Below are 26,399 nucleotides of genomic sequence, written 5' to 3'. Positions count from 1 at the left end.
TTGGGAACATCGTCACTCCACTGACCCAGACTGGCCACCATCAGAGATAGGATGCTGGGCTGGAGGGATCCTGGACAGGGTCTGGAGCTCACATCCCAAAACAGGGTGGGATTGTAGTCCCCAATGTATACAGAACACTGCAACAACCATAATTCACCATGAAAAGCTGTCAGAAATTCAGGAGGAGGCTCTACTCTCCCCTCTGGAACTGGGTAATTTTGACCCTGTATGGTGTGTCTTCCATTTTAAAGCAGAGGAATTTCCCCTCTTGCTTTAGTTCCCTCTATCCCTGACCGGGCTCTTGCCAACAGTCTTACCAAGGTCAACCCCCTTGCTCCCCATTAAAAACCAGAAAACCAAAGAGAAATGGCTCTTCCTTTTAATCCAGAAATAATATTGTGGTGTTTTCTCACGGGAATGACAAGAATTTATAAAATAGACAAGTCTACCACGATCGAAGGCTGTAGATAAGCTTCCAGCACAGGTATATGAATCTAGAAACGCATGCAGAGACACAGAAACACACAGACATGGGGGTTCACGGCGCACCTGCACAAGAGCAAAAGCAGGAAGGCAGATTTTAAACCTCACCAATTACAAAAATCATCCTAAAACACCAGCCACAGAGGCACGGAAGGGATGGGATGAGAGAGCAGGAAGCAGGAAAGACTGAGCTGCATATGGAGGACGAGGGATCCCATGCTCTGGCTTCAGGATGGGGAAGAAGGGGAAACCTTTTCATGGTTTAGCTGCCTGAGGGGGCCTGAAGTGATAGAAACCAGGTCCCAGCTGACTCCCAAGAGGCCAAGGAGAAAGAAAACACAGAAGCACACGAACAAGAGAATGAGGGCAACGAAACCTTCTCTTTCTCCTAGCCCACAGGCACTCGCCCTGCAGTAGTCATGTGTGAAGTCACACCTCTTCCATTTGTCCCAGTCCCTAAATCCTTGGCACAAGACAGTGCCACTCCTAGCTTTCTGCACGCAAGGAGGGAGGGAGGAAGGCCAGCCACCCGATGCATCCTAGGTGGGTCAAGGCTCCTTTTCAAATTTCATAGTCTCCATTGCCTTGGCACAGCATTGATACCATGGACCAGCCGAGGAATGTGTTGGGCCAGGAGCCCTCTCCTCTTTCTCTTCCTGCCCTTCGTCTGATGAGTATGGATAGGGTGAAGAGACACGAAGGACAAAACAAGAGCAGTACAATAATATTAACAGCATCTCTCGGACCACACTGGACACAGCCAGCCGCACGCGTACACGATGTGCATAGATAAGACGTTCGCACTCCCATTCACGCTCACATGCAGCGCTCCGCCGCTCTCTGCCTGGGTAGTGTTGGTTATGTTTTTCAAAACTGTTGTGCCAAGAGTTTGCACAGCTGTCTGGACACACTTTCCTTGCTGGTGCGAAGTGTCAGACGATACATCTGCAAAGAGAAGGAGAGGGGCTGGTCAGCTAGGCCAAAGTTCTCTGCCCTGCCCTGAGCTAAGAAAGCCCAACAAGGTGTTCAAATTGGATATGAAACCCTGGGGAGCAGATACCTGTGCTTGGTGGTTGGGCTCCAGGCGCAGCAGACACCCCACCTGCACGGACTTAGTTTGAATAATCCCTGCACCCACATAATTGTCCGGATTCGGGTCCACGTTTTCCAACAGTGCCGAACCAAAACCGAGAAGCTAGGAGGAAAAGCACAAATAAAAATCCGGACCAGAGGCCCTCACTGTGGGGAGCAGCAGATCAGCCAGAAGAAAAGAGTCCAAAAAGTAGACCCAACACAGGCTGTGTTTCGCCCATGCAAGGGCTGCATCAAAGAGAACCAAGTGATTTCTCACCCACAAGGTTCTAGCAGAGCATCGTGTTCCCTAATGAAAGCAATAATGGTGCAATCTTTTGGAGAGACTGCTTTTATGCACCACTTGGTTTCCTTTGAGCTCCTGCCGCTGACCTTCTGTGGGCGAAACACAGCCCCTCACTGTCTTCCAGTACTGAGCCCACATATGGGATGACTCTGGAAAATGATCAGCCCCTACCTTTGCTTTTGTGACCTCGGAATCCATCGGGTGACTGGCCTTAAAAATCTTCTGTGCTTCCTGCTGTGGCCTATCATGAGAGAAAATAAAATCCTATGAAAAGCCAGCCCATGTACACTCCTGACCGAGCCATTCCCAAACATCCCATAATTCCTCCATCTGCTAAACACCAATATCTGTTTTATCGTTCCCTCTGTAATTCCCCCACTTGAGCAGTGTATAGATGCACCTTCTTGTTCAGTTTGTCTGCCCTCGATAGATTCCTGGCATTCCAAGCAGGCAAATGGAATAAGTGTCTTACCGTTTTCATCTCCAGCTCACCCTCCTACCAAACTTTCAGGAAATCAATCAAATCCTATCTCTTTGACAAATTCCTCTGACCCCCCCCCCCCCCCCCCCGCCTTGTAACCCTGCCTTGTATCTCCAACATGCTTCCGGATTCCCTGACCACTCCCTACTCGCTAAGCTATGCTGAATGACTTATTTGTAACATCACTATATATGTACAGTCTCTTACTCTGTTAACCGCTCTGAACTGTTATGGTACTGTGGTATACAAAAATAAAGTTATTATTATTATTATAAGCTCTTTTGAGCAGGGACCGTCTCTTCTGTGTTTTGATGTACAGTACTGCGTATGTCTAGTAATGCTATAGAAATGATAAATAGTAGTAATGTACACCCCCAACTGGGCTACCCCCCCACCATCCCATCTCATGTACACCCCCTAACCGGGCCACTCCCCAACATCCCATCTCATGGACACCCCCCAACTGGGCCACCCCAAAACATGCCATTTCATCTACACTCCCCAACTGGTCCACCCCCCAACATCCCATCTCATGTACACCCCCTAACCGGGCCACTCCCCAACATCCCATCTCATGGACACCCCCCAACTGGGCCACCCCAAAACATGCCATTTCATCTACACTCCCCAACTGGTCCACCCCCCAACATCCCATCTCATGTAGAACCCAACTGTGTCACTTCCTAACATTCTCTTCATCTCCTTTCTACTCTTGCCTGCCCCCTTCCCTCTTACTGAAGGGGTACGCACAGACACAGCTGCTTCCAACGCTGGAAGAAATCCTGGGATGGCATCTCTGTAGCCTGGAAGAACTTGTTGATGGTTATGGGCAGCTTGAGAGTAATGTTCTGTAATGTTCCTCCATATCTGTGGGATGGAGAGCAGTTGTATGTGACACAGCAATTAGAAGACAAGGGGGCACCTGTGGCTGTCAGTCAAGCACCCGCCCACAATGAACAGGACTCACCGAAATTTTATGTTGATGAGAGGGGCTTCCTCAAAATCTTCCAAACACTCAATGTTAAGCACCTGCTGGACCTGAGCTCCACCTTCTACTACTGGATGTACTGGTTTCGTCTGCAAGTTCAGCTGTAGGGGACTACATTAAGGAAGGCCATAAGCTGAAAAGGGAGGCTGAGAGGATGAATAAGGGGAAGGAGAGGTTGATTCCTGAGGGGAGCTGGGGAAAGTCAGCTGGAAAAGGATATGGCTCTGAAGATCTCCAGGATATGTGACTGTTGGAGTGAAGCTCTGGAACTGCACTGATGTCTTGTTCCCATAGAACAAGTACATGCGTCCTTTAAAGAGAGAGAAAGAGGGGACAAGAACAAACATGACACAATCAAGAGAAGAATGTCTGAAATACACATCATTCTAACCCTCATCCTTTCCCCATCTACCTCCACCCATTGTGTCTCACATTCTGTCGAGGTCCTACTATCTAACTCCAACCTTCATCCCTTCCCACATCTATCTCCAGCCATTGTGCCTCACATTCTGTCGAGATCCTACCACCTAACTCCAACCCTCATCCCTTCCCACATCTACCTCCACCCATTGTGTCTCACATTCTGTCGAGATCCTACCACCTAACTCCAACCCTCATCCCTTCCCACATCTACCTCCACCCATTGTGCCTCACATTCTGTCGAGATCCTACCACCTAACTCCAACCCTCATCCCTTCCCACATCTATCTCCAGCCATTGTGTCTCACATTCTGTCGAGATCCTACCACCTAACTCCAACCCTCATCCCTTCCCACATCTACCTCCACCCATTGTGCCTCACATTCTGTCGAGATCCTACCACCTAACTCCAACCCTCATCCCTTCCCACATCTATCTCCAGCCATTGTGTCTCACATTCTGTCGAGATCCTACCACCTAACTCCAACCCTCATCCCTTCCCACATCTACCTCCAATCATGTTCATGCTCAGTTTATCTGACACATCACTTAAGACAAGTGAATCTAAGTGGTTTCTATATTCAAAAGAGAACAAAAACAGAAAAGGAGAGACAAAGACAAAATACAGGACATTCAAAATACTTGAGAAAACAGTAGGGGAAGAGGGAAAGAGAATGATATAATATTGTATCTCACACCTTCCTGACGTTCTACTACCTAACTTCAACCCTTAGCCCTTCCCCCTATCAACCTGGCCATTATTACGAACAGGACAGCCCAACTATGGAATCATTTCACTATCTGGGGGTGATTTTAGATGAGAAGTTACCCTTTTTATGATGGTGAGCACTGGGTATATGTGGTTCTGGGAGTTGAGGTGTGTGCAAGGATCGATTGATAAGCACACCTTTTTAACGTTGATTTATGCGGTGTTTATTGCACATTTAGATTATGCAAATGAACTTTTAGTAGGTTTTCTGGGTGTTTGCGGAAGCTCCAAACTTTACAAAATTCCGCTTTAAGACTTTTGGGTAGAGTTGGTAGATTCCATCAGGTAACTTCATTACTTACTTCTTATCGTTGGTTGCCTTTGCGTTTTAGGATAACGTTTAAGGTCTTGGTTTTAGTTTAAAAAGTGATGCAGTCTGGAGTTTTACAACCATTGTGTAAGTTGTGTCAGGTAGGGCTTTAAGATCTGGTACCCAAAACTTACTTGCTGTTCCTGCAATAGCGTTTGAGCACTGACGTGTTGTCACTTCCGGTTATGACGATAGCATACCGGGAGTATTCAAATCCAGTGGGAGCTATGTGGAGCCATCTTTGGACGTAGGAGATGTGTTTAGCGTCCGATTTAAAGGTATGTCCCTCTGGTTTTTACTGAAGTTTGTGAAGATATACACTGGTCCAATTTTAACTTTAACTTTTTGTTTTGGTTCCAGTTTGATCGGATACGTTATACCCTGAGGCAGCAGACTTGTGAAACGCTGGCCACCGTTGATGTACTGATCAACAGAAAATAAGTTGATTTACATTTTCATCTATCTGTAACATCTTCCAGAAACAAAGTATAACGAAGCACAGTGCTTGTTTCATTTGAAGGAGGTTTTTTGCCAGTAAGGTGAACGCTTAACCACCGTTATTCCACCATTGTGGAGGTGGGAGGGCCCTTGTCTGAGGCTTTTTCTTCCATTTACAAATGGTCATTCAGCCTGTACTGTGTATGTGTATGTGACATAGTGCATCTTTCTTTTGTGAAAGTGTTTTATTAATATTGTTGGTATATATATATATATATATATATATATATATATATATCCTGCTTCAGGGGCAAAACATATAAACCTAAGTCAGCATAATGGCTTACCAAAAATTCAAAAATTATAAATAAATAAACAGAATTCAAAATCATCAGACATCTCAAACCATAACAAATGATAATAGTTTGATTATAAACTCTTAAACAATTAAGTAATCTGATGAACAATTAAACTAACTACAACATACAGATCCCACATAATGTGGGAGTGTGTGGTACAGTGGTTAAAGCCTTGGCACTCTGAGGTTGTGGGTTCAAATCCCGCACTGCTCCTTGTGACCCTGGGCAAGTCACTTAATCCCAATTGCCCCAGGTACATTAGATAGAGTGGGAGCCCCCCAGGACAGTTAGGGAAAATGCTTGAGTATCTGAATAATTTGTAATCCACATAGAATTGTAGGATAGGCAGAATATAAATTATTCAAAGAAGAAATAATTATTTCCTCAAAACAAAGGTTTTTAAAGTAATTATCCATGTTTTCATTTCTGTGACCTTGTTATTTCATATGACATAATTGGAACGCATAGGGGGCATTTTTGATAGAACGTCTAAGTATTGGATGTTTTGAGAAAGACGTCCAAAAATCAGGTGGAGAACATCCAAGATGTCTATCTTTCATTTTCAAAAAATGGCCCAACCAGACATCTAATCTTTTTGCCATTATTGAAAAAAAAAAATCCAAATATAAATATTACATTCTTATCTAATGATTAAACCTTAAATAGAACTTTATACCACCCCCCTCCCCTATATTATAAATGTACTTTCAATGGAAAATGGCGTCTATTCATTGCAATAAGTTGTTAATGGCCCCCAGATCTTTTTAAAATTATTATAATTTCCTTTTTGTATGGTAATTGTTCTTTCCATTTTGTAAATATGGCACAATGAGTTCCACCAGAAAGTATAGTTGTCTACTATAATTTCTCCAATTCCTGGTGATATGTTGTATGGCGACTCCTGTCATAATCAATAAGGAGAAATTAGGTTCTTACCTGCTAATTTACTTTCTTTTAGCTTCTCCAGACCAGTAGAGGTTAACTTTACGATTGGGTATATATCTAATCATGACCAGCAGGTGGAGACTGAAAACAAAACTTTGGGACAGTATATCCTAGCCCCTCCTCTCTATTTCCCTCAGTCTGCCGAATAGCCAAGCAGAACCAAGAACTGGAAACAACAGAGAGAAAAAACAATACTCCGAAAGGAGTAACCAATAACATACCCAAAAAATGCTGTTGGAAAATGCAGAGGAGAAATTCCCGAAGGAAGAAGGTCCCCACAGCTCGCCAGCTAAGCCAGCCGAGCCACAGCCGCTGTTCTTCAATTCTCCCCGGCCCTAGAAAAATACTAGAACCCGCAGCAAAAACCAAAAACTGCCCGCGCAACAGCCCCAACAACAACAACAACAACAGACAGGGTGGGGACCTCTACTGGTCTGGAGAAGCTAAAAGAAAGTAAATTAGCAGGTAAGAACCTAATTTCTCCTTCTTTAGCACTCTCCAGACCAGTAGAGGTTAACTTTACGATTGGGACGTACCAAAGCAGTCCCTCTCACGGGCGGGACCCCCGAAGGGCCGATACCAGAACACGCTCACCGAACACCGCGTCCCGACGCGCCTGAACATCTACCCGATAATGCCGAACAAATGAATGCAAGGAGGACCAAACCGCAGCCTTACAAATATCCACCGGAGGCACGAGCGACGACTCAGCCCAAGAAGCCGCCTGACCCCTAGTGGAATGAGCCTTGAGAAACTCCGGAACCGGCTTCTGACTCAGAAGATAAGCGGAAGCGATCGTCTCCTTGATCCAGCGCGCAATAGTAGCCTTAGAAGCGCCAGCCCCCCGACGAGGACCCGCCAGAAGCACAAAGAGATGATCGGAGCTCCGAAAATCCCGGGTCCGCTGCACATAAGCATGGAGGACCCGACCGACATCCAACTTGCGCAGCTGTCGTTGCTCAGAAGAACCCTCCCGACTACCCAAGACCGGGAGGACCACCGATTGATTGACATGAAAAGGAGAAACTACCTTCGGCAGAAAGGAAGGAACAGGCCGCAAAACAACCCGCTCCTTTGAAAACTCCAGGAAGGGAGCCCTACAAGAGAAAGCCTGTAGCTCCGACACCCGTCTAGCGGAAGTAATGGCCACCAAAAAGACCGACTTCAGCGTAAGGTCCTTCAACGAACAGCCATCCAACGGCTCGAAAGGAGGGCGCACTAGAACAGAGAGAACCAGATTGAGATCCCAAGAGGGAATCGAGGGCCTTATGGGAGGCCTGAGCAACTTGGCCGCCCTAAGAAAGCGAATCACATCAGGAATGGCTGACAAACGCTGACCTGTCACCAGCCCCCGAAAAGCCGACAGGGCCGCCAGATGAACCCGAAGAGAAGACCAGGCCAGGCCCCTATCCAGGCCATCCTGCAAAAACTCTAGAATGTTAGGCAGAGAAGCGCGAAAGGAGACCACTCCCCGCGCTCGGCACCATTCCTCAAACAGACGCCAAACCCGTACATAAGCCCGAGAGGTAGAAAGCCTCCGGGACCCCAAAAGTGTAGAGATCACCTTGTCGGAATATCCCTTCTTACTCAGGCGGCCCCTTTCAAGAGCCAAGCCGTAAGACAAAAGGGAGACGGGTCGAACATGGGAATGGGACCCTGCGTCAGAAGATCGCACTCGAGAGGCAGAGGAAGAGGATCCGCCACCAGATGCCTCACCAGATCCGCATACCACGGACGACGAGGCCAATCCGGAGCCACCAAGACCACCAGCCCCGGATGGCGAACAATGCGAAGCAGTACTCTGCCTACTAATGGCCAAGGAGGGAACACATACAACAGCCCCTCCGTTGGCCACGGTTGGACCAGAGCATCCAGACCCTCGGCCAGACCGTCCCTGCGACGACTGAAGAAGCGGGGTACTTTGGCGTTGCCACTTGTAGCCATCAGATCCATCAGGGGCTGCCCCCAAGCACGCACTAGCAACTGAAACGCCTCGGCGCCGAGACACCACTCTCCCGGATCCAAGAAGTGACGACTGAGGAAGTCCGCCTGAACGTTTTCTACCCCGGCAATGTGAGAGGCCGAGAGGTCCAGAAGATGCGACTCCGCCCAAACCATGAGCCGAGCCGCCTCCTGCGCCACCAGAGTGCTCTTGGTGCCCCCCTGACGATTGACATAAGCCACTGCCGTGGCATTGTCCGACAGGACTCTGACCGACTTGCCCAACAAAAGGGAGTGGAAAGCCAACAGCGCCAGCCGGACCGCCCTGGTCTCCAACACGTTGATCGACCAGGAGGCCTCCTCCGTGGACCAGGTTCCCTGAGCAGAGTGACCCAGACACTGGGCCCCCCAACCCAGGAGACTCGCATCCGTAAGGAGCACCGTCCACTGCGGAAGATCCAGACCCACCCCCTGAACTAGGTGAGGGGTCCGGAGCCACCAACGCAGACTGCAGCGCGCCAAGCCTCGCAGGGGAACCGGAACATCCATCCCGTGCCTCTGGGGAGACCACCTCCGGAGCAGAGCATACTGAAGAGGACGCATGTGGGCCCGCGCCCACCTCACCACGTCCAGGGACGCCGCCATCGACCCCAGGACCTGGAGGAAATCTCGCGCCCGAGGACACCGGGACGCCAAAAGCAGGCGAATCTGAGACTGCAATTTGCTCACCCGGGCCTCTGGGAGGAAGACCTTCCCCAAGGAGGTGTCGAACAGCACCCCGAGGTACTCCAGACGCTGAGCCGGAACCAACCGACTCTTGGAAAGGTTGACCACCCAGCCCAGCGACCGGAGAAACTCCACCACCCGAGCCGTAACCCGGTAGCTTTCCTGCAACGACTTGGCCCGAATTAACCAGTCGTCCAGGTAGGGGTGTACCAGAATGCCCTCCGACCGCAAGGCTGCCGCGACGACCACCATCACCTTGGTGAACGTCCGGGGAGCCGTGGCCAGCCCAAAGGGAAGCGCACAGAACTGATAGTGCCGACCCAAGATCGCAAAGCGCAGGAAACGCTGATGAGAGGTCCGAATAGGAACATGCAAGTAGGCCTCCGTCAGATCGAGAGAAGTGAGAAACTCCCCCGGCTGAACCGCCAGAATGACCGACCGCAGCGTTTCCATACGGAAAGAGGGAACCTTGAGAGCCCTGTTGACCCCTTTCAAATCGAGGATGGGCCGAAAAGTCCCCTCCTTCTTGGGCACCACAAAGTAAATGGAGTACCTGCCCGTGCCCCACTCCGGGGGGGGCACCGGAACTACTGCCCTGAGATCTAGCAAGCGCTGAAGGGTCTGGCGAAAAGCCTGCTTCTTCCCCGGAGTCTGACACGGAGAAGCGAGGAAAAAATCCGGCAGAGAGCGGGCGAACTCCAGGGCATAACCGTCCCGCACCACCTCCAGGACCCACTGATCGGATGTGATCTCGGCCCATTTGGGAAAAAAGTCGCGCAGCCGGGCCCCCACCGGAACCAAGGGGGGCGCCGGCAAGGCGTCATTGTGCAGGACGGGAAGCGGGGGAACCGGCGGAGGGGTTCCCTGCCCCCCGACGGGCCCCCCGAAAGGGCTGCATGCGCTGGAAGAACCGACCCCGGGAAAACCCCGGAGACTGGAAAGAAGCAGCCCCACGCCCAGGGCGATACTTGCGAAATTCCCGCAAACGCCCCCGGGCCGCACCCCCCCGAGACGCCGGGCGGGCACGGTCCTCCGGCAAACGGGGAACTTTCGAGTCCGACAGAGTCTGAATCAACTTATCCAAGTCCTCTCCAAATAAAAACGACCCCCGAAAGGGAAATTTAGTAAGCTTAGCTTTGGACGCAGCATCCGCCGCCCAAGCGCGCAGCCACAACACACGCCTTGCGGCCACGCCAAAAGCCATGGACTTAGCCGAGATCCGCACCAAGTCATACAGAGCATCCGAGAGGAATGAGGCAGCCATCTCAATCTTTGCTACCTCCTGATCCACCAGAGACCAGTCGTCAGACTCTCGATCCAAGACCCGCTCCGCCCACCGAAACACGGCGCGAGCGACCAGTCCCCCACAAATAGCCGCCTGGACCCCAAAAGCAGAGACTTGAAAATTTTGCTTAAGGATGTTCTCCAATTTGCGCTCCTCAGAGTCCCGCAAGGCAGAACCGCCCTCAACAGGCACGGTATGCCGCTTGGAAATAGCCGAGACCACCGCATCCACGACTGGCGAAGCTAACGTAGCCCGATCCCCTTCAGGAATGGGATACAGGCGAGCCATGCTGCGCGCCAGCCGAAACGGCGTCTCCGGCGTTTTCCACTGCTCAAGAATAATATCCCGAATATCCTGATGCATAGGAAAAGAGCGGGAAACGGAACGGATCCCTCGTAACAGAGGGTCCCCCACACGCGGAGTCTCCGGCGGCGCGTCCTCAAAACGCAAAGCCGAAGAAACCTGTTGAATAAGGTCAGGCAGCTCATCTCTCTGAAAAAGGCGCACCACGGACGCCTCGTCACTGGAGAACGGGAAACCCGACAACCCGCCGCCAGCTTCCGTCCCCTCCAGAGGGTCCTGGAATTCCTCAGAAGGGTCCAGGTCCTCCTCCATACCGACACGTTCCTCCGACCACAAATCCTCGTCCCACGACACCCGCGGACGCTTGGACAAGAGAGGCGGCGGAGGGGACGTCACGTCAGACGAGAGAGGCAAAGCCGCAGGGAGCGCGGAGGAAACCCCACCCCCCGAGACCCCCTGGGCGCAACCGGGACCCCCAGCCGCCTGAAAATAGGCTTTGCATAATGAAAAGAAAAAATCAGGGGAAAAACCCCCCGAGGGTCCCAAGGGACTCCCTGCCACAGCAGGGGACCCAGCAGAAACCTGCCCCTGCTTAGACAAAACAGGGGGAAGGTCACCTGAGGTGGAAGACAAAATGGAGGGGCCAGACAGAGAAGATGGCGTCTTTCCCGCCAAAACAGCTCCCTCCACAGCCTGAAGCGGCTGAGAGACCTGAATAGTCTCAGCCGCTAAAACAGGCAAGCCGGCATCAGCTGTCAAAATATCAGCTGAGAGGGAATCCTCTAAAACCCGACCGTCGGCGGCTCGGGGAATCCCTCCGTGGGCGGACGGAGAAGACCGGGCTTCTCCACCGTTCCCTGCCGACTCGCGAGGCACCATCGGCGGGGAGCTCTGGGCGCCTGCAGCCGCTGCCGACGGAGCTCCTCCACCGCACCGGCCTGAACACCGCTTGCACAGGCCGGCCGCGAGTGCCTCGCGTCTGGAGCACAATGAGCACTTTTTCCCTTTAGAAGTGCTCATTGCTCCATACGCGACCTAGCTGTAAAAAAGTGCCGGTTAGTTGAAAAAATACAGTAAAATACAGTTTTCTTAAAGGGATACAACCCTCCAGACCAGCACTACCTCAGGATTTTTTTTTTTTTTTTTTTTTTTTTTTACAGAACAGACTCCACAGGCTCTCGAAGCAATATGCCTTGCTTGATTTAGGGGGCAAGGCTTACTGCTGAGGCTCCTCTAAAAAAATATGGGGAGGTGGAGGAAGTGGGGGGAGGGACCCCGCTCGTGACCCGCCGGGTTTGACACCCCCGAGGTCGGACGAACCCCCAAACAGAGTCCGTCCAAGCTCCGTCCGGCTAAAAACAGGGACAATAAACCTCTAAACAAATTCCAACAGCCCTACCAAGGGAGATGGGTACAGATCACTCAACACCTGCTGGAGACTGAAAGAAGACTGAGGGAAATAGAGAGGAGGGGCTAGGATATACTGTCCCAAAGTTTTGTTTTCAGTCTCCACCTGCTGGTCATGATTAGATATATACCCAATCGTAAAGTTAACCTCTACTGGTCTGGAGAGTGCTAAAGAAAAGTTTATTATTACTTGATGAAATTTGACTTTTTATTCTCATTGATGTACCGAATAGAATTGTATCATATGATAATACTACTTGGTTTTCTAATAAACAATTAATTTGAGACCAAATTGATTTCCAAAAGGCCATGATACAGGGACAATAGAATATTAAATGATCCAGAGTCCCTGCTTCCAGATTACAATGCCAGCATCTATTAGACTTAGAGCTATCCAACTTTTGTAATTGAACTAGGAAGGGTGGGTGGGGAGGGAATAAATTAATGTATTTATGATAATAATAGAAATAAATTCAAAGGATGTGTATTAATTTAAATGATATAATATTGTGCACTTGTTATAAGATGAAAAATGAATAAAGACTTTGAAAAAGAAAAAAGAAAAAAAAAATCCAAATTAAAACTGTCCAAAACAACCTATTTGCATGTAGGAGGGGCCAGCATTTTTAATGAACTGGCCACACAAACATGCCAGCAGAGCAGTGGGGCACCCCGGGGAGCACAGTCCCTATTTCTAAAGGAGGGGAGCCTGGCAGATGGAAGAAGAGCTACAAGATCTGATGGTGAACATACACCCACCAAGGTTCTGCCTGAACTCTGACTTGACACCGATCTGAAGCAGCTGGTTCTCGAATAAGACGCCATTATTCTTGCACACGAACCTGAAAGGGAAGTGTGGAAAGAGGTGAGACAATCCCAGATCTCCTTCCCAATCTCGTGGCCACACCCGCTCCCCCCTCCCCTGGGTTTCCTCCTCACTGCAGACCCGCAGCGTGGGGATCTCCACCAGTGTGGATGCAGTGGGCCCCTTACTTGTTCAGCAGCTCATCAGCCTCAGCGATAGGAAGGTCCTCTGAAGCAGAAGCGGCAACGGCGGCAGCACCAGAGCTGAGGCAAGGAGATCAGCAGATGAAGAGAAAGCAGCGAGGGGATGGACAGAGGTTGAAGGGAAGCAAGAAAAGAACAGTGAATCTCACAGCCCAATTTCACTGGTACTCGCTGCATGTGGTGCTAGGGGTCAAGGCACGCTATCTGTTATCTTCTAACTGGACAATGTCACATGGTCGACTGTCATTACTTTGCACAGCCACAAGAGGGAGAAAGAGAACATTGTGGTGGGTGGATACTAATTTCTAGTAATAAAATTTCTGCAATACAAGGGTGGTGAGCGCGGTCAGCTCTGCAATGGTATAGCATCGTCTATTGATTTGTCCTTGTAAGCTTTTTCATACTCGGAAAAATGGACAAAAAAGCCCCAATGGTGTTTCAACAATTCACTACACCATCCCAGATAAAAAAAGACTGCCTCCAAAGCTTTTCTGGCCTGTTTTTCTGCGTTACAATAGTGACATCCCCACCGGGACTAGGGCAAGCAGAGGCCTGGAACAGCGATACCTCCTCGCTCCGAGTGTGCATGGTCCAATTTACTAGGAGGGAGTACAGAGGGGCACCTCCCTCCCTCTATCTGTGCCCTGTTCCCTCCCTGAATACAGGGCTGCACACACTGGCAGTGACACAAGACTCTCAGAAGCTGTGCCCAAACCACTGCATATCAAACAATGCAAGACAAGAGAGAGAGGGAAGGGCTGCAGAGAGGCAGTACGGAGCAGAACCTTCCAAGCAGAGCGAGTACAGGGCGTCAGAGCGGGGAAAGTGACATCCACCATAACACTGGTTAGGAAGGACAGCTGGGAAGGCACAGTGGCAGATAATAATCTTTCTTGTAAACGGGAATGTCAGTCTTGACCAGCGAGTACTTACCGTCAAGTCTGTAGACAGCGTAATTTCCGTATTCCTCTCACTCCAGGCTGTGCTGGATTTCCTCTAGTCAGCCCTAGAGGGGGGACAGAGAGAGAGGGAACACGAGCAGAAGCTCCTAAGTTGGAGGAAATCCAGCCTAGCCCAGAGTGAGAGAATTAGGCTCTCTACAGACTTCGCAGTCAAAGAGGGGACATACCCGCCAGTCTGGTTATGAAGGTCAGCTTCCCTCACTCCTTGCTGGGGGCCACAACGTGTCCTGGCTATGAAAGACAGGTTTCCTGGCTTACCTGAGGAAGTTGTCTTCAGCTTCTGAATTTAATCCTGCGGAGGCAGCGGGTGTGTCCGAGAAAACGTCCACCAGCAGGTTGCCAGCACCGGGGGCTGTGGATCCAAGAACAGGGGCTGCGCGCAGGCCCAGCAGATCAGCCGACGGGGAAGGAGTTGACTGAGAGGAAACATCATCAAATATGCTTGCCGTTATCAGCATGAAAGCAAGAGGCAACGCCCTCCCCAAACTCCAGAGTCAAGCAGGAAGAGGCCTCGAACAGGAACACGCAAGCAGTGAAGAGGTGGACATGGCTTAAAGAAGTGGACTCGGGGAGGGGGAGAGTATGCGTCCTCTCCGCCCTACCGCTGCGCATGTGTATCCCTTCCCCACCCTCGTAGCTCTGACCTAGTTGCGTACTATTAGACCATACTTTGAAATTTCTGCATTCCAAGTTTTGGTCCAGTCACTACTCTTAAGCCAGCTCGATCGCTGCAATATTGTTTACATTTCTAGTACCAAGAAAAACATGGCCAGATTAAGACTCATTCAGAATACTGAAGAAGTTCGACCACATAACTCCTTTTTACCGCAAACTGCATTGGTTTCCCAAGGAATCTTGTAGACTCTTTAAACTGGGCTGTATTTATTACAAGGAGCCTTTGGTCTATTTCGCTTCTCAAGGGAATACTAGAAGATCTCATGCCCTTTTTCTATTTCCTCCCGTCAAGGGCTGTAAAAGTAAGAAATACCATGATCACACTCTTTCATTTCCGGCAGCTTTTTCGACACATTGCTTTCATCCCATTCTTATGTGCATTTCAGCAAACAACTGAAAACTTATCTTTTCTCAAAATACCTTGCTGATTAGACCTTCCCTGCCTTCTTCGTTTGTTATTATTTAATTTTTTGTAAACCGCATTGAACTTCCATGGTTATGCAGTCTACAAATTCGATTTTATGTTATATTATGACATCAGAGGGAGAGCAGGGAAGGGGGCTGCAAGTGCGGCAGAGGAGGGGATCGGGGAGAAGCGGGGGTGGGGGGGCACCACCGCCAAGGCATCACACACCCTCGCTAGGGCCTCTCCTGTGACTCTGGGGAAAGTCAATTCATCCTTCACTTCCTCAGGTACAACCTGTAAGCTCTCTGAACATGGGATTAGAAAGGAGCCCGTTTAATTCTAAAACCCAAATTCAGCATGGGAACAGAGCTGTCATATGAGTGTAACACTTCCCCTCCAACCCCCACCAGGACATCACGGGAAAAGCTCACCCCAAGCCAATAGAAACACAATATAGACCGTGAGCAATGCAGAAAGGATGGAGACCGGGGAAGGGCCAGGACCTACTGTAGTACTGGTGGCTGGTTCAACGCCTCCGTTAAGCTCCGAATTTGGCTCTTTCTTGCCTTCTTCCAGCTCACTGACAGCTCCAGGCCCCTTCTTCTTCTTTAACTTGGCAAGAATCGAAGACTCTCGCTCAGGGAACGGTGGCATCTCCTCCAGCACCGTTGCCTGCCGGACACAGAATGTAGGATTGTAAGCCCTCTGGGGACAGGACAAAATCTGCTCTGCCTTCAACTAAAGAGAAAGACCTGCACTAAATCCAAACCAAAAAAATTCAACTATGAGAGTGTTGGATCGGTGGGTGGAGGCAGTTCACCAAGCATTTCAGAGTACTACTATGTTTCCCCGAAAATAAGACCTAGTCGTAGGCAGCCGCGCTTCCCCCGCCGTACAGCTGAACTGCCGAACCCCCACTGAACCCTCCATCCTTCCCTCCCAACCGATCCCCGCCGACCGTGGCCATAAATACCTTCCGGCAGAGGAGCGTCGGGCCAGCAGCCTTCTCGCTGGGGCCTTCTGTGTACTGATGACATCATCAGTAACACGGTACACAGAAGGCCCCAGCGAGAAGGCTGCTGGCCCGACGCTCCTCTGCCGGAAGGTATTTGTAGACTGCTGCTGCACGAGGGATGGAAGGGAGGGAAGAATGGAAGCTGGGCAAGGGTTCTGCTGCACAGGGCGATGGGAGGGATGGAGGGATAGAAAGATGCTGCATAGAGAAGGCACAAGGGGATGGGTGAGAGGGGAGGAAAGACGTTGCACATGGAGGGTGAAGGAGAGGAAGGGAGAGATGATCATGTACATGAAAAAAATAAGCCCTAGTGCCCCAAATGAATATAAGACACTGTCTTATTTTCGGGGAAACACGGTAAGTGCAGATGGCTACACATAACAGTACCCAGAGAGGGAAGGGTCTGAGCTGCCTGAGGCTCCCATTTTAACCACCATCTACACCCCCACACAAAGCACCACCCTCCTATTACAACTCTTATGCTCAAAACTGATGAAAACACGTTTCAATGTGCTCATACCAGTCGCCAACAAACTTACCGTATGTTTTAATCATTCCACACAAGCAATTAATCAGTGTATAACCCAGTTCAAGCAGTCCTTAAATCGCCGTGAAAGCTTTAAAAAGACACACAAATGCTGGTTCACCAAAGAGCATAAAAATACACACTTCTCCCTCCATATTCACGACTTTGGTTATTCACGGTTTTTGTCAAGATGGCTCCGCCCCCACAATGACATCATCCTAGAGTGCCGAAAAAGTTCAGCACATTTTTGTTCAGTGTGGTCGGGCAAACGGCAGCGTTGGAGAAAAGTGTGCAGAGAGAAAGTTTTAGCACCTAAGCACCTCACAAAACATGTACACAATCTTCAAAACAGTACAAATCAAATAATTTACATACATCTAAAACAGGGGTGTCAAAGTCCCTCCTCGAGGGCCGCAATCCAGTCGGGTTTTCAGGATTTCCCCAATGAATATGCTTGTGATCTATTAGCATACAATGAAAGCAGTGCATGCAAACAGATCTCATGCATATTCATTGGGGAAATCCTGAAAACCTGACTGGATTTCGGCCCTCGAGGAGGGACTTTGAGATCCCTGATCTAAAACATTCTCCAATTTAAATAAATAATTATTCAGAAGAAAGCCTCTACCCATAAAGTTGTCTTTTAACATCTTCTTAAATTGCTGGATATCAGAAAGCAGCCTAAGTGTTCCCGTCTGGTTGTTCCATAAAAATGCCCACTATCGAAATTATTGAAGCCCTTGTTGAAAAAAAAAAAAAAAAAGCCCTTGTTTTCACAACCGCATCATCCCCTCCAACCTCAATGATCTAGGAGGCCTGACTTTCAGTACTTGAGTCAGGTCCCAGGGGATCCCAGAATGAATCATTTTAAAGATCAACCGGAGAATTTTATAAGTAATGCCATATTTTACTGGCAACCAATGAAGTTTTTTCAGCAGTGGGAGGGTCGCATGATCAAATCTACTTCCCCCAGAAATTAATCATGCTGCTGCATTTCGTGAGACCTGTAAAGCTCTACATCTCACAGATGCTATTCCCAGATATAACGAGTTAAAGTAATCCAATTTCTGTAAAATGACCGGTTGAACCACTATTCAAAAATCATAGCTTGACAACTTCTCTTTACTATTTAAGAATGCTGTGTATTTTACTTTCAGTTCTTCTCTAGCTCTAAACGAGAAAGGATGCCGTATATGGTGAGTTTGATTACGAGAAAAGTAATAAGAACATAAGCATTGCCTCTGCCGGGTCAGACCAAGGGTCCATCGTGTCCAGCAATCTGCTCCCGCGGCGGCCCCCCAGGTCCGTGACCTGTAAGTGGTCCTTTACCTAAATTGTTTACTCCCTATTCATTTAATACCTGTACCTATACCCTTCAATCCCCTTCTCCTTCAGGAAGTCATCCAATCCCTTTTTGAAGCCCAATATTGTACTCTGCCCTATCACCTCCTCTGGGAGCGCATTCCAGGTATCCACCACCCTCCGAGTGAAGAAGAACTTCCTGATGTTCGTTTTGAATCTGTCTCCTTTCAATTTTTCTGAATGCCCCCTTGTTTTTGTTGGCCCGGTTAGCCTGAAGAATCTGTTCTTCTCCACCTTCTCTATGCCTTTCATGATTTTATAAGTCTCTATCATGTCCCCTCTAAGTCTCCGCTTTTCCAGGGTAAAGAGCCCCAGCTTCTCTAGCCTTTCAGTATATGCAAGGTTTTCCATGTCCTTTATCATCCTTGTCGCTCTTCTCTGGACCCTCTCGAGTATCGCCATATCCTTCTTAAGGTACGGCGACCAGTACGGGACACAGTACTCCAGAAATGGGCGAACCATCGCTCAATACACTTAAGGTTTAGATTAGATTAGATTAGATTAGAATAACCTCCTTTGTTCTGGTAGTGATACCCTTTTTGATTATGCCCAACATTCTGTTCGCTTTCTTTGAGGCCAACAGAATTTAACTCAGAAATATATTAAATAGTGAATGAGTTAGGCATAACTTTAATTTACTAAGGGGTCCTTTTATCAAGACGCAGTAGGGGTTGAACGCGCGTTCAACCGCCTGCCGCGCTAGTCGCTAACGCCTCCATTGACAAGGCGTTAGTATTTTGGCTTGCCGCGGGGGTTAGCGCGTGATGAAATGTCCGATGCGCTAACCCCCGTAGGAGCCCTATGAGGTTTTAAAGAGTCTTGAAATGGTTTTGATTTGTGTATTTAATCAATACTTTGCGCATGTGCAATAAGCCTTAAAAACATGGTGAATAATTAGTTCTAATATAGTTTTAAAACATGAAAAACGCTAAAAAAAAGTGAATTCACTCTCTAGTAAGTTGGAAATATAAAGTAAAATAGCTATTTCTGACCCAGAAATTTGTTAGTTACCACTTGAATTTTAAAGTAAAATACGCAGCGTTTTTAAATAGTAAAAGTTAGCGGCAAGACTAGAAGCCTAAAGCCTGTGAAAATCAATACCTATAAGTATTAAGAACTGAGAATTGAGAATCGATATAGCTCATATCATGTTTTAGTTTAATATCATATCCTATATAATAAAACGCTAGCCGCAAATGCGCACTCCTACCTGCGTGTTCCGTGATCAGTAGGTCCGTGGCAGGCAGGAGAGCGGATGCGCGGTTAGGGCCCACACTCGAGCGCTGTGGCCGACTCAGGATCGTGGTAGGATGCGCCATGCAAAGTGCTGCACAGGTACTGGAGGGGGGAGGGACATACCGCTTCTGCACATACCGGCACAAACCTCCCTCCAGCGTTGGCAGCCGCAGCATGCTAAACAGGCTGCTTCACGGCTTTCTCCTGCAGTTGAGTCCCTCTGCCGCGTCACTGATGACATCATCAATGACGCGACAGAGGGACTCAACAGCAGAAGAAAGCCGCGAAGCAGCCTGTTTAGCGTACTGCGGCTGCCAACGCTGGAGGGAGGTTTGTTATTAAAGTCATCTTGCTGGGAGGGTCGCAGAGTCAGCGGGGGTTGGGCTGAGAGGGGAGAAAAGCGTCTTCCTCGGGTGCTTCAGGCAGCAGCAACGTTTACAATTCGCTGCTGTTGCCGGCTTCAGGCCTTCCTCTCTGGCCGGTCCTGCCTACTTCCTGTTTTCATGAAGACAGGACCGGCCAGAGAGGAAGACCTGAAGCCAGCAACAGCAATGAATTGTGAATGCTGCTGCTGCCCCATGAAGTAGTTCAAGGAGGAAAGAGAGCAGAGGGGGAGAGAATGGCTTGGAGGGAAGAAGAGATGGCAGGACATGGAGGGAAGGAGGAAGGTATGCCATACCAAGGGAATAGGAAGGAGGAGATGGAGAGAGGCCCTATGGAACAGAAAGAGAGAGGGCAGACACTGGATGGAAGGAGAAGAGATGGCAGTGAATGAAAGGGGCAAGACAGAGGGTGAACAGTAGATGGAAGGGGTAGAGAGAGGGAGACAGACACTGAATGGAAGTGTGGAGGACAGGGGAAGCAGACGTTGGAAGGAAGTAGGGAGGAGAAAGAAAAAAGGGCACATGCAGGATTGAGGGAAGAGGATAGAGTTAGAAATAAAGATAGACAGACAGGGGGCCAGGGAAAGACACAGACAGAAAGAATGACAGCATCCAAGGAGAGAGAGACAAATTTAAAAAAACCAAAAAAAACAGACAGACATCTACTCTAGCACCCGTTAATGTAACGGGCTAAAACACTAGTTAATTTAATATTTGCAGTATATAGTTTATATGAGGTGAATGATTTAAGTCATTAAGATGTATATAGATGGTTTTAATTAATCAATGTATTAGAACAAATGAGTGGGTGTTTTCATATAATTAAGAACATTAGTTTTTGTATATTAGTCCTGTGAATAGTTCACTAAATGTAAACATAGAATTATGAGTTCCATCATTTTAAAAAAATTTTAATTAGTTGCCTATATCTAGGGGCTTTATAAATTCATGAATTTAGATATTAAGTATCACTAATGATGAGTTTATATTAAAAGTGTTTTATATTTATATATATTAATCTAATGAATATATTATTATTTGAAGATAGGTTTTAATTGATTGATAACTAATGTCTAACATATTTCTTTTTTTAAAAAATTCTTTATTCATTTTGCATCTTACAAGTGTATCATAAAATAACATTTAAATTTGTACAATATCACTTGATTCTCTATCAATTTAACATAATAGCATGGTATATCAATCCATATCTTGCTCCCATTGCTCTCAGTTTAGGTCTTAAATCCAAAAGCTGTTTTCTTTTGTAGGCTGTAGCTTTTGCAAAGTCAGGTACTATAAAGATCTTAGAATCCTGGCATTTAAGATCAGAGGGGAGTTAGACAAGGTTGTCCATTATCTCCTTTGCTCTTTGATATAGTTCTTGAACCCTTATTATTAGCTATTCGACAGGCAAAGGACATACAGGGTATTTCATGTGCTGGAGTGGAATATAAAGTATCTGCTTATGCAGATGACATCTTGCTTCATTTGAGGAATCCAGAAACAACAATCCCATGTCTACTGAAGGTCATAGATACATTTGGAAAATTCTCAGGATACAAAATAAATTGGACTAAATCAGAGATTTTACCTTTAAATGTGCATTGTACAAAAGGTATACTTGATTCTTTCCCTTTTATTTGGAAAGAGGATGGAATAAAGTACTTAGGTATTTGGCTGAATAAAACACTTGAAGAGACAATGAGAATAAATGAAAAATTTTTATTACAAAAAGTTACAGAGTTGTGTGAGCAATGGAATCCTTTACATTTGTCCTGGTGGGGAAGAGTACAAACTGTTAAATGATGATTTTGCCTGTGGTTTGCTATCAATTGGGAATGATACCAGTGTTTTTTCAGGGGTCTTTCTATAAAAAATTAAATAGTATTCTGGTTAAATTTATTTGGCTGGGTAAAATTGCAAGAGTGGCTTTAGTGTCTTTGCAAAGACCAATTGAGGAGGGTGGGGTAAATTTTCCCAATTTTTATAGGTATCATCAGGCCTATATCATGCGCCAAGGTATGTATTGGGTCCTCCCAGAGCGGTTAAGGGTGGAGAGATCACTTATCTTTCCACTTAGGCTTGATCTTTTGCTTGGTATAAAAGTGCCTAGAATACGTAAGGACAATAGAGTATTAATGGATACTTGGAAAACATTAAGGTTTGTAGACAAATTAACTACTGATTCTATTTTAAAATCGAAACAACAGACTATTTGGGTAAACTCCAAGATACAAATAGGCGGGTTTAAGGTTGTCTGGAAAGATTGGATTAAAGCAGGTATAAGATCATTAACGGAAGTAATTGATAATGGTAAGATGCTTGAATTTTCACAATTGCAACATAAATATGGTCTGAATAAAAAACAAAATTATAAGTGGTTGCAATTGAAGCAGGCTATTCAGGTGGGGTTCCCTGAATGGAAATCTTTAAATGATCATTACAGCTTAGAATTCTTATGTTTCCAGGCAGATTTTCAGGGACACCAGGCCGCAAAGTGGTATAAAATTATATCTAATTATTTGAATAAGAAACCTAAAAATGGATTAAGAGATATTTGGAGCATTGAGATTAAGCATCAGATTAATGCATCTCAATGGCCACGTATTTGGTCTTGGAGAATTAAAGGTACGATGTCAGCATCTATTAGGCAAACATGGTTCTTTTTGTTGCATAGAGCATTCTTGACCCCTACTAGATTACAAAAATTAGATTGCTCTAAGTCTAATAGATGCTGGCATTGTAAAATTGAAGTTGGAACTCCAGACCATCTTTTATTTTATTGTCCATGGATATCAATATGGGATCAACTTAATATGTTGATGGAGAGTCATGTGGCTTTATCCTATGACACAGTGATTTTTGGAATGTGTATGAGGGCCAAAAGTCAGATATCTACAGCAAACAATAAATTATTGTTAATTCTTACGGGAGTGGGAATTCAACAGATAACAACTAATTGGAAAGACTGTTCTAGATTGAATTGTAATTTTTGGTGGAACTCAGTTTGACATATGTATAAGATGGAAAGATTTCTTGCGATACAGAGGGGGTATTTTAAAAGATTTCAAGAGGTGTGGAGGCCATTAATTGAATATTAAAACGAGTAAAGTTTATTCTTTTTCCTTAGGGGATAATATATAGAAATGGGATGGGATGGGAGGGAAAAATATTGGAAATATGTTGTTATGAAAAATAAGGAGATATATGTAATAGGATGGGATATTTATTGTTGTGCATTACTGGGTATAATGAAATGTTTAAAGTGTTTGAGGAAGAAGGATGGGGGGAGGGACAGATTTCATGTCAGATTAATTGTATTATCAAAAAGGGATGTATAATTATATATAAATTTGGAAGGAATATTTTATTGATATGGAAAAGGGTGGGAGGTGGGGGGGGAATAAAAACATGTATAATAATATTATTTAAGAATGCCAAGTGTGTTATGTAAATTAATTGTAATAATACTGTACACTTGTTGAAAGAAATAAAAAGGAATAAAGATTAAAAAAAAAAAAAAAAAAAAAAAATGTAACTCTTCCTCTCTCTGGTTACTCTGTCCTACATTTTCTCTTCATTTTGTCTTTTCCCTTCACTGGAGTTCCTTTCTACCCTAACCCTTGTTAACCGTGTCTTTTAGTTCTGCAAGGCTAACATTCTTTCCATCTTGTACATATGACATAATGAATTCAACCAAAAACTGTAATTTAATCTATTCCAATTAAATGTAATCTAATGAATATATTATTATTTGAAGATAGGTTTTAATTGATTGATAACTGTCTAACTTATATTTCTTACATGATTGGAATAATATATAAAAGTTCATAAAATTTAATATATAATTGAGAATATTTTAATTTATTAATAATGAGTTTATATTTTCATGAGCTTGTACAGCATAAAGATATTTAGCAATTATTTAATTGATGGTGATCATATAGTTAATATTTTAAATTGGTCAATGATGATTAATATAAATTTCTAACTGATAGAAAACATATATTAATGTTTTATGCTCTATATGAAGCAAATTTACAGTATTCAAATTGATTGGTATATTTTCAAATGGGGGGAGGAGGGTGTTTTATAGTTTTCTGTGGGTTTAATCAAAAGAAAAATAATATTTATAATGTATATTTTTGATTAAATGTTAAAGGAAAGGGGGGGTTGGAAGGGAATAAATTTATATATTTGATGTTATATTAGAAAGAAATTCAAGTGATGTATTTAATATCAAATGTTTTATTATTTGTACTCTTGATGTAAGATTAAAAATGAATAAAGAATTATTTTAAAAAACCCAACAAATTGATTGGTTTATATATCATATTAGTAGAAGCTTTTAACACAGTCTGACGGGTATTTGTGATGTACGTTGTAATTAGTTTTTTAAAACAACATTTTTGTATTATATAGTGGTCCTCCATGAACTCTTGAGAAAGCCTTTTGGGCGAAATGGGTCCCGTTGGGGCATGCTAGAGACACTGCATTAAAACGATAAGTAAAAAGAATTTATGCTGTCAACTAGTTTTTATTTCTGGATAAATGATACAGAATAGACAAGCTACATCACATAAGGAGGCAATGAGATGAGCCAAAGCCAGACATATATTTATTTGATGCACTGACATTGATGACTTTAAAAGCCCTATTGCCATCCTGTTGTTCAATTCGAACAGTGAGGATTGTGGTCGCTGTGGTTGTTTCTATTTGGCCTCACCTTTTAGGCTGGCTCTGACGTAGCCCCTGTCTTCCCCCGGCATCACAGACCTTACCTGGTGCCATGAGTTCCCGTAGTCTCTCGAGACTACGATGGGAACTCTCCGCAGCCATTTTGTATGAATGATCTGCACGGGGCAGGAGCGTAGGAAGATCGCTCCTGCCCCGAAAGCCCACTAGATCATCAGGTAAGGTCCGGGGAGGTCCAGGATGCAGCGTTTCTTTTCTTTCCCCCCAAAAAAATCGCGAATAACCGAATCCGCGGATACTGAAAACGTGGATTTGGAGGGAGAAGTATAAGAGGGAGGTTATTTTGTGTGGATATATTAATTTTTACTCCCTTGGTTATTTTTTTGCTCCTCTTTGTTGTTGGAGCAGATGGATCCAGGAAGTCCACTTTAATGCATTATGGAAGAGAAATTTTGTTCTTACCTGCTAATTTTTTTCTTGAGTCCTACCAGACCACAGCAGATGTGTTATGCTCTTCTACCAGCAGATGGAAACAGAGTACAAGCTCTTGTGAGCCCTGCCCTATAAAAGGGACCATTCAGCCACCTGTTGCTCAGTATTTTCTAAAATAAAGCACATAAAGATCCCCGACCCAAATTCAACTCCAAATTGGGGAGGGAGGGAGGGTAGTAAAACTTGAGCCCATCCACCCGAGAATCTCGGCGAGAGGGAGAACTAGATGGCCTTGAGCATGCGCAGATGCATGCTCAAGGCCCAGCAAGAGGCAGGAACTTCAAGCGGCATCGGCATGTCCTGTGGGCTGTGTGCCGGTGCCAGACGGGGGTAACTTTGAAGTTGTTCGGGTGGGGGGTGCCAGTTCACAGGGGGGGGGTGTGCCAGTTCGCGCGGGGGAACAATGCCAGTTATTGGGTATCTCAGTTTGCGAGATAAGATTTGCGAGAATGTTTTGCTCATCTTGCAAAACACTCGCAAACCGAAGTTTGACTGTACCTCTGAGGCTCTCTGAGGAAAAGAATAAGTCAAATATATACTACTTTTAAGGGGGTCAAATCAACCCCTGAGGTGTCCAGCTGCCAAAACAGGGAAAGGACCTGGACTCCTCCAGGTATCCTCCAAAGTACAGAGCCTTGATTCCTCTTCATTCAATACAGCTCAATTTGGTGACCAGTTCTCCAACTGGGTTCACTATCTGCTGGAGACAGAGAATACTGTTGAGCTGTGTCTGCACAGTTCCTCCAATAGGGCAGTGCTCACAGTTCTTAGGATTCTGTCTCCATCTGCTGGTTGACAGGTATAACCCATGCTTTCTGGACTAGTTGTAGACAACAAAATATGAAATATGCACTAGGGTGCAAACCTAATTGGTTCAACTGCAGATTCTGGTACATTTCTCTGTCCATCTGTGACTTGGTTCACTCCCTTTGTTTTCCCTTCAGTCAGTGGCTTGGTTCCATTCCTCCTCCCAATCACCCTGTCCATCAGTGACGCAGTCCCACCTGCACTTCCATTTCCCTGCACACTCACCAGGACGTCGGTGCTGGCAATTGAACTGAGCTTCAGGTATTCTACAGCTCGCTGCTGCAGCTCCACATCAGAATTACGAATCTGGCTGTCGGAACGCAGTACTTCCTGGATGGTGGACTTAGTCTCAGGAAAGAGATTGATGAACTTGATGTAGGTGGAGAGCAAGAGGGCGCGGGTAGACACGCTGCACAGGTGGAACTTGGAATGCAGCAGATTAAACTGTACCAGAGGACTAGGAGACACCCAAGAACAGAGAGTGTTAGAGCACAGGGGCAGAAGAATGTGAGAGCAAAGTTCTATTTGTATGTGTTAACTCAAAACTAGGTGCACTGGCAGAGTGTCAGTACTGAAATGGCAGGGGGTGCTGCAGGGCA

General features: G+C 46.3%; 1 protein-coding gene across 2 annotated transcripts in view; it reads right to left on the bottom strand.

The window, feature by feature from the left end:
- Nucleotides 1–362: 362 nt before the first annotated feature.
- The window catches only part of AP2A1 (adaptor related protein complex 2 subunit alpha 1), a 44,704-nt gene continuing 18,667 nt past the window's right edge, over nt 363–26,399 (bottom strand). The window contains exons 13-23 of one of the 2 annotated variants that reach the window (XM_033961052.1): nt 26,026–26,257; nt 15,792–15,956; nt 14,462–14,619; nt 13,227–13,301; nt 12,993–13,075; nt 3,551–3,640; nt 3,310–3,433; nt 3,093–3,209; nt 2,033–2,102; nt 1,544–1,678; nt 363–1,428 (exon numbers count right to left, since the gene is read on the bottom strand). In XM_033961052.1, the coding sequence (XP_033816943.1) occupies nt 1,351–1,428; nt 1,544–1,678; nt 2,033–2,102; nt 3,093–3,209; nt 3,310–3,433; nt 3,551–3,640; nt 12,993–13,075; nt 13,227–13,301; nt 14,462–14,619; nt 15,792–15,956; nt 26,026–26,257 (1,327 nt within the window). In that variant the 3' untranslated portion in view covers nt 363–1,350. The remainder of the gene's footprint in view (nt 1,429–1,543; nt 1,679–2,032; nt 2,103–3,092; nt 3,210–3,309; nt 3,434–3,550; nt 3,641–12,992; nt 13,076–13,226; nt 13,302–14,461; nt 14,620–15,791; nt 15,957–26,025; nt 26,258–26,399) is intronic. The other variant, XM_033961053.1, reaches the window with a different exon arrangement.

This window comes from Geotrypetes seraphini, chromosome 10 (genome assembly GCF_902459505.1).
Source record: "Geotrypetes seraphini chromosome 10, aGeoSer1.1, whole genome shotgun sequence".
Taxonomy (NCBI): Eukaryota; Metazoa; Chordata; class Amphibia; order Gymnophiona; family Dermophiidae; genus Geotrypetes; species Geotrypetes seraphini.
This window is presented reverse-complemented; position numbering and strand designations above follow the sequence as displayed.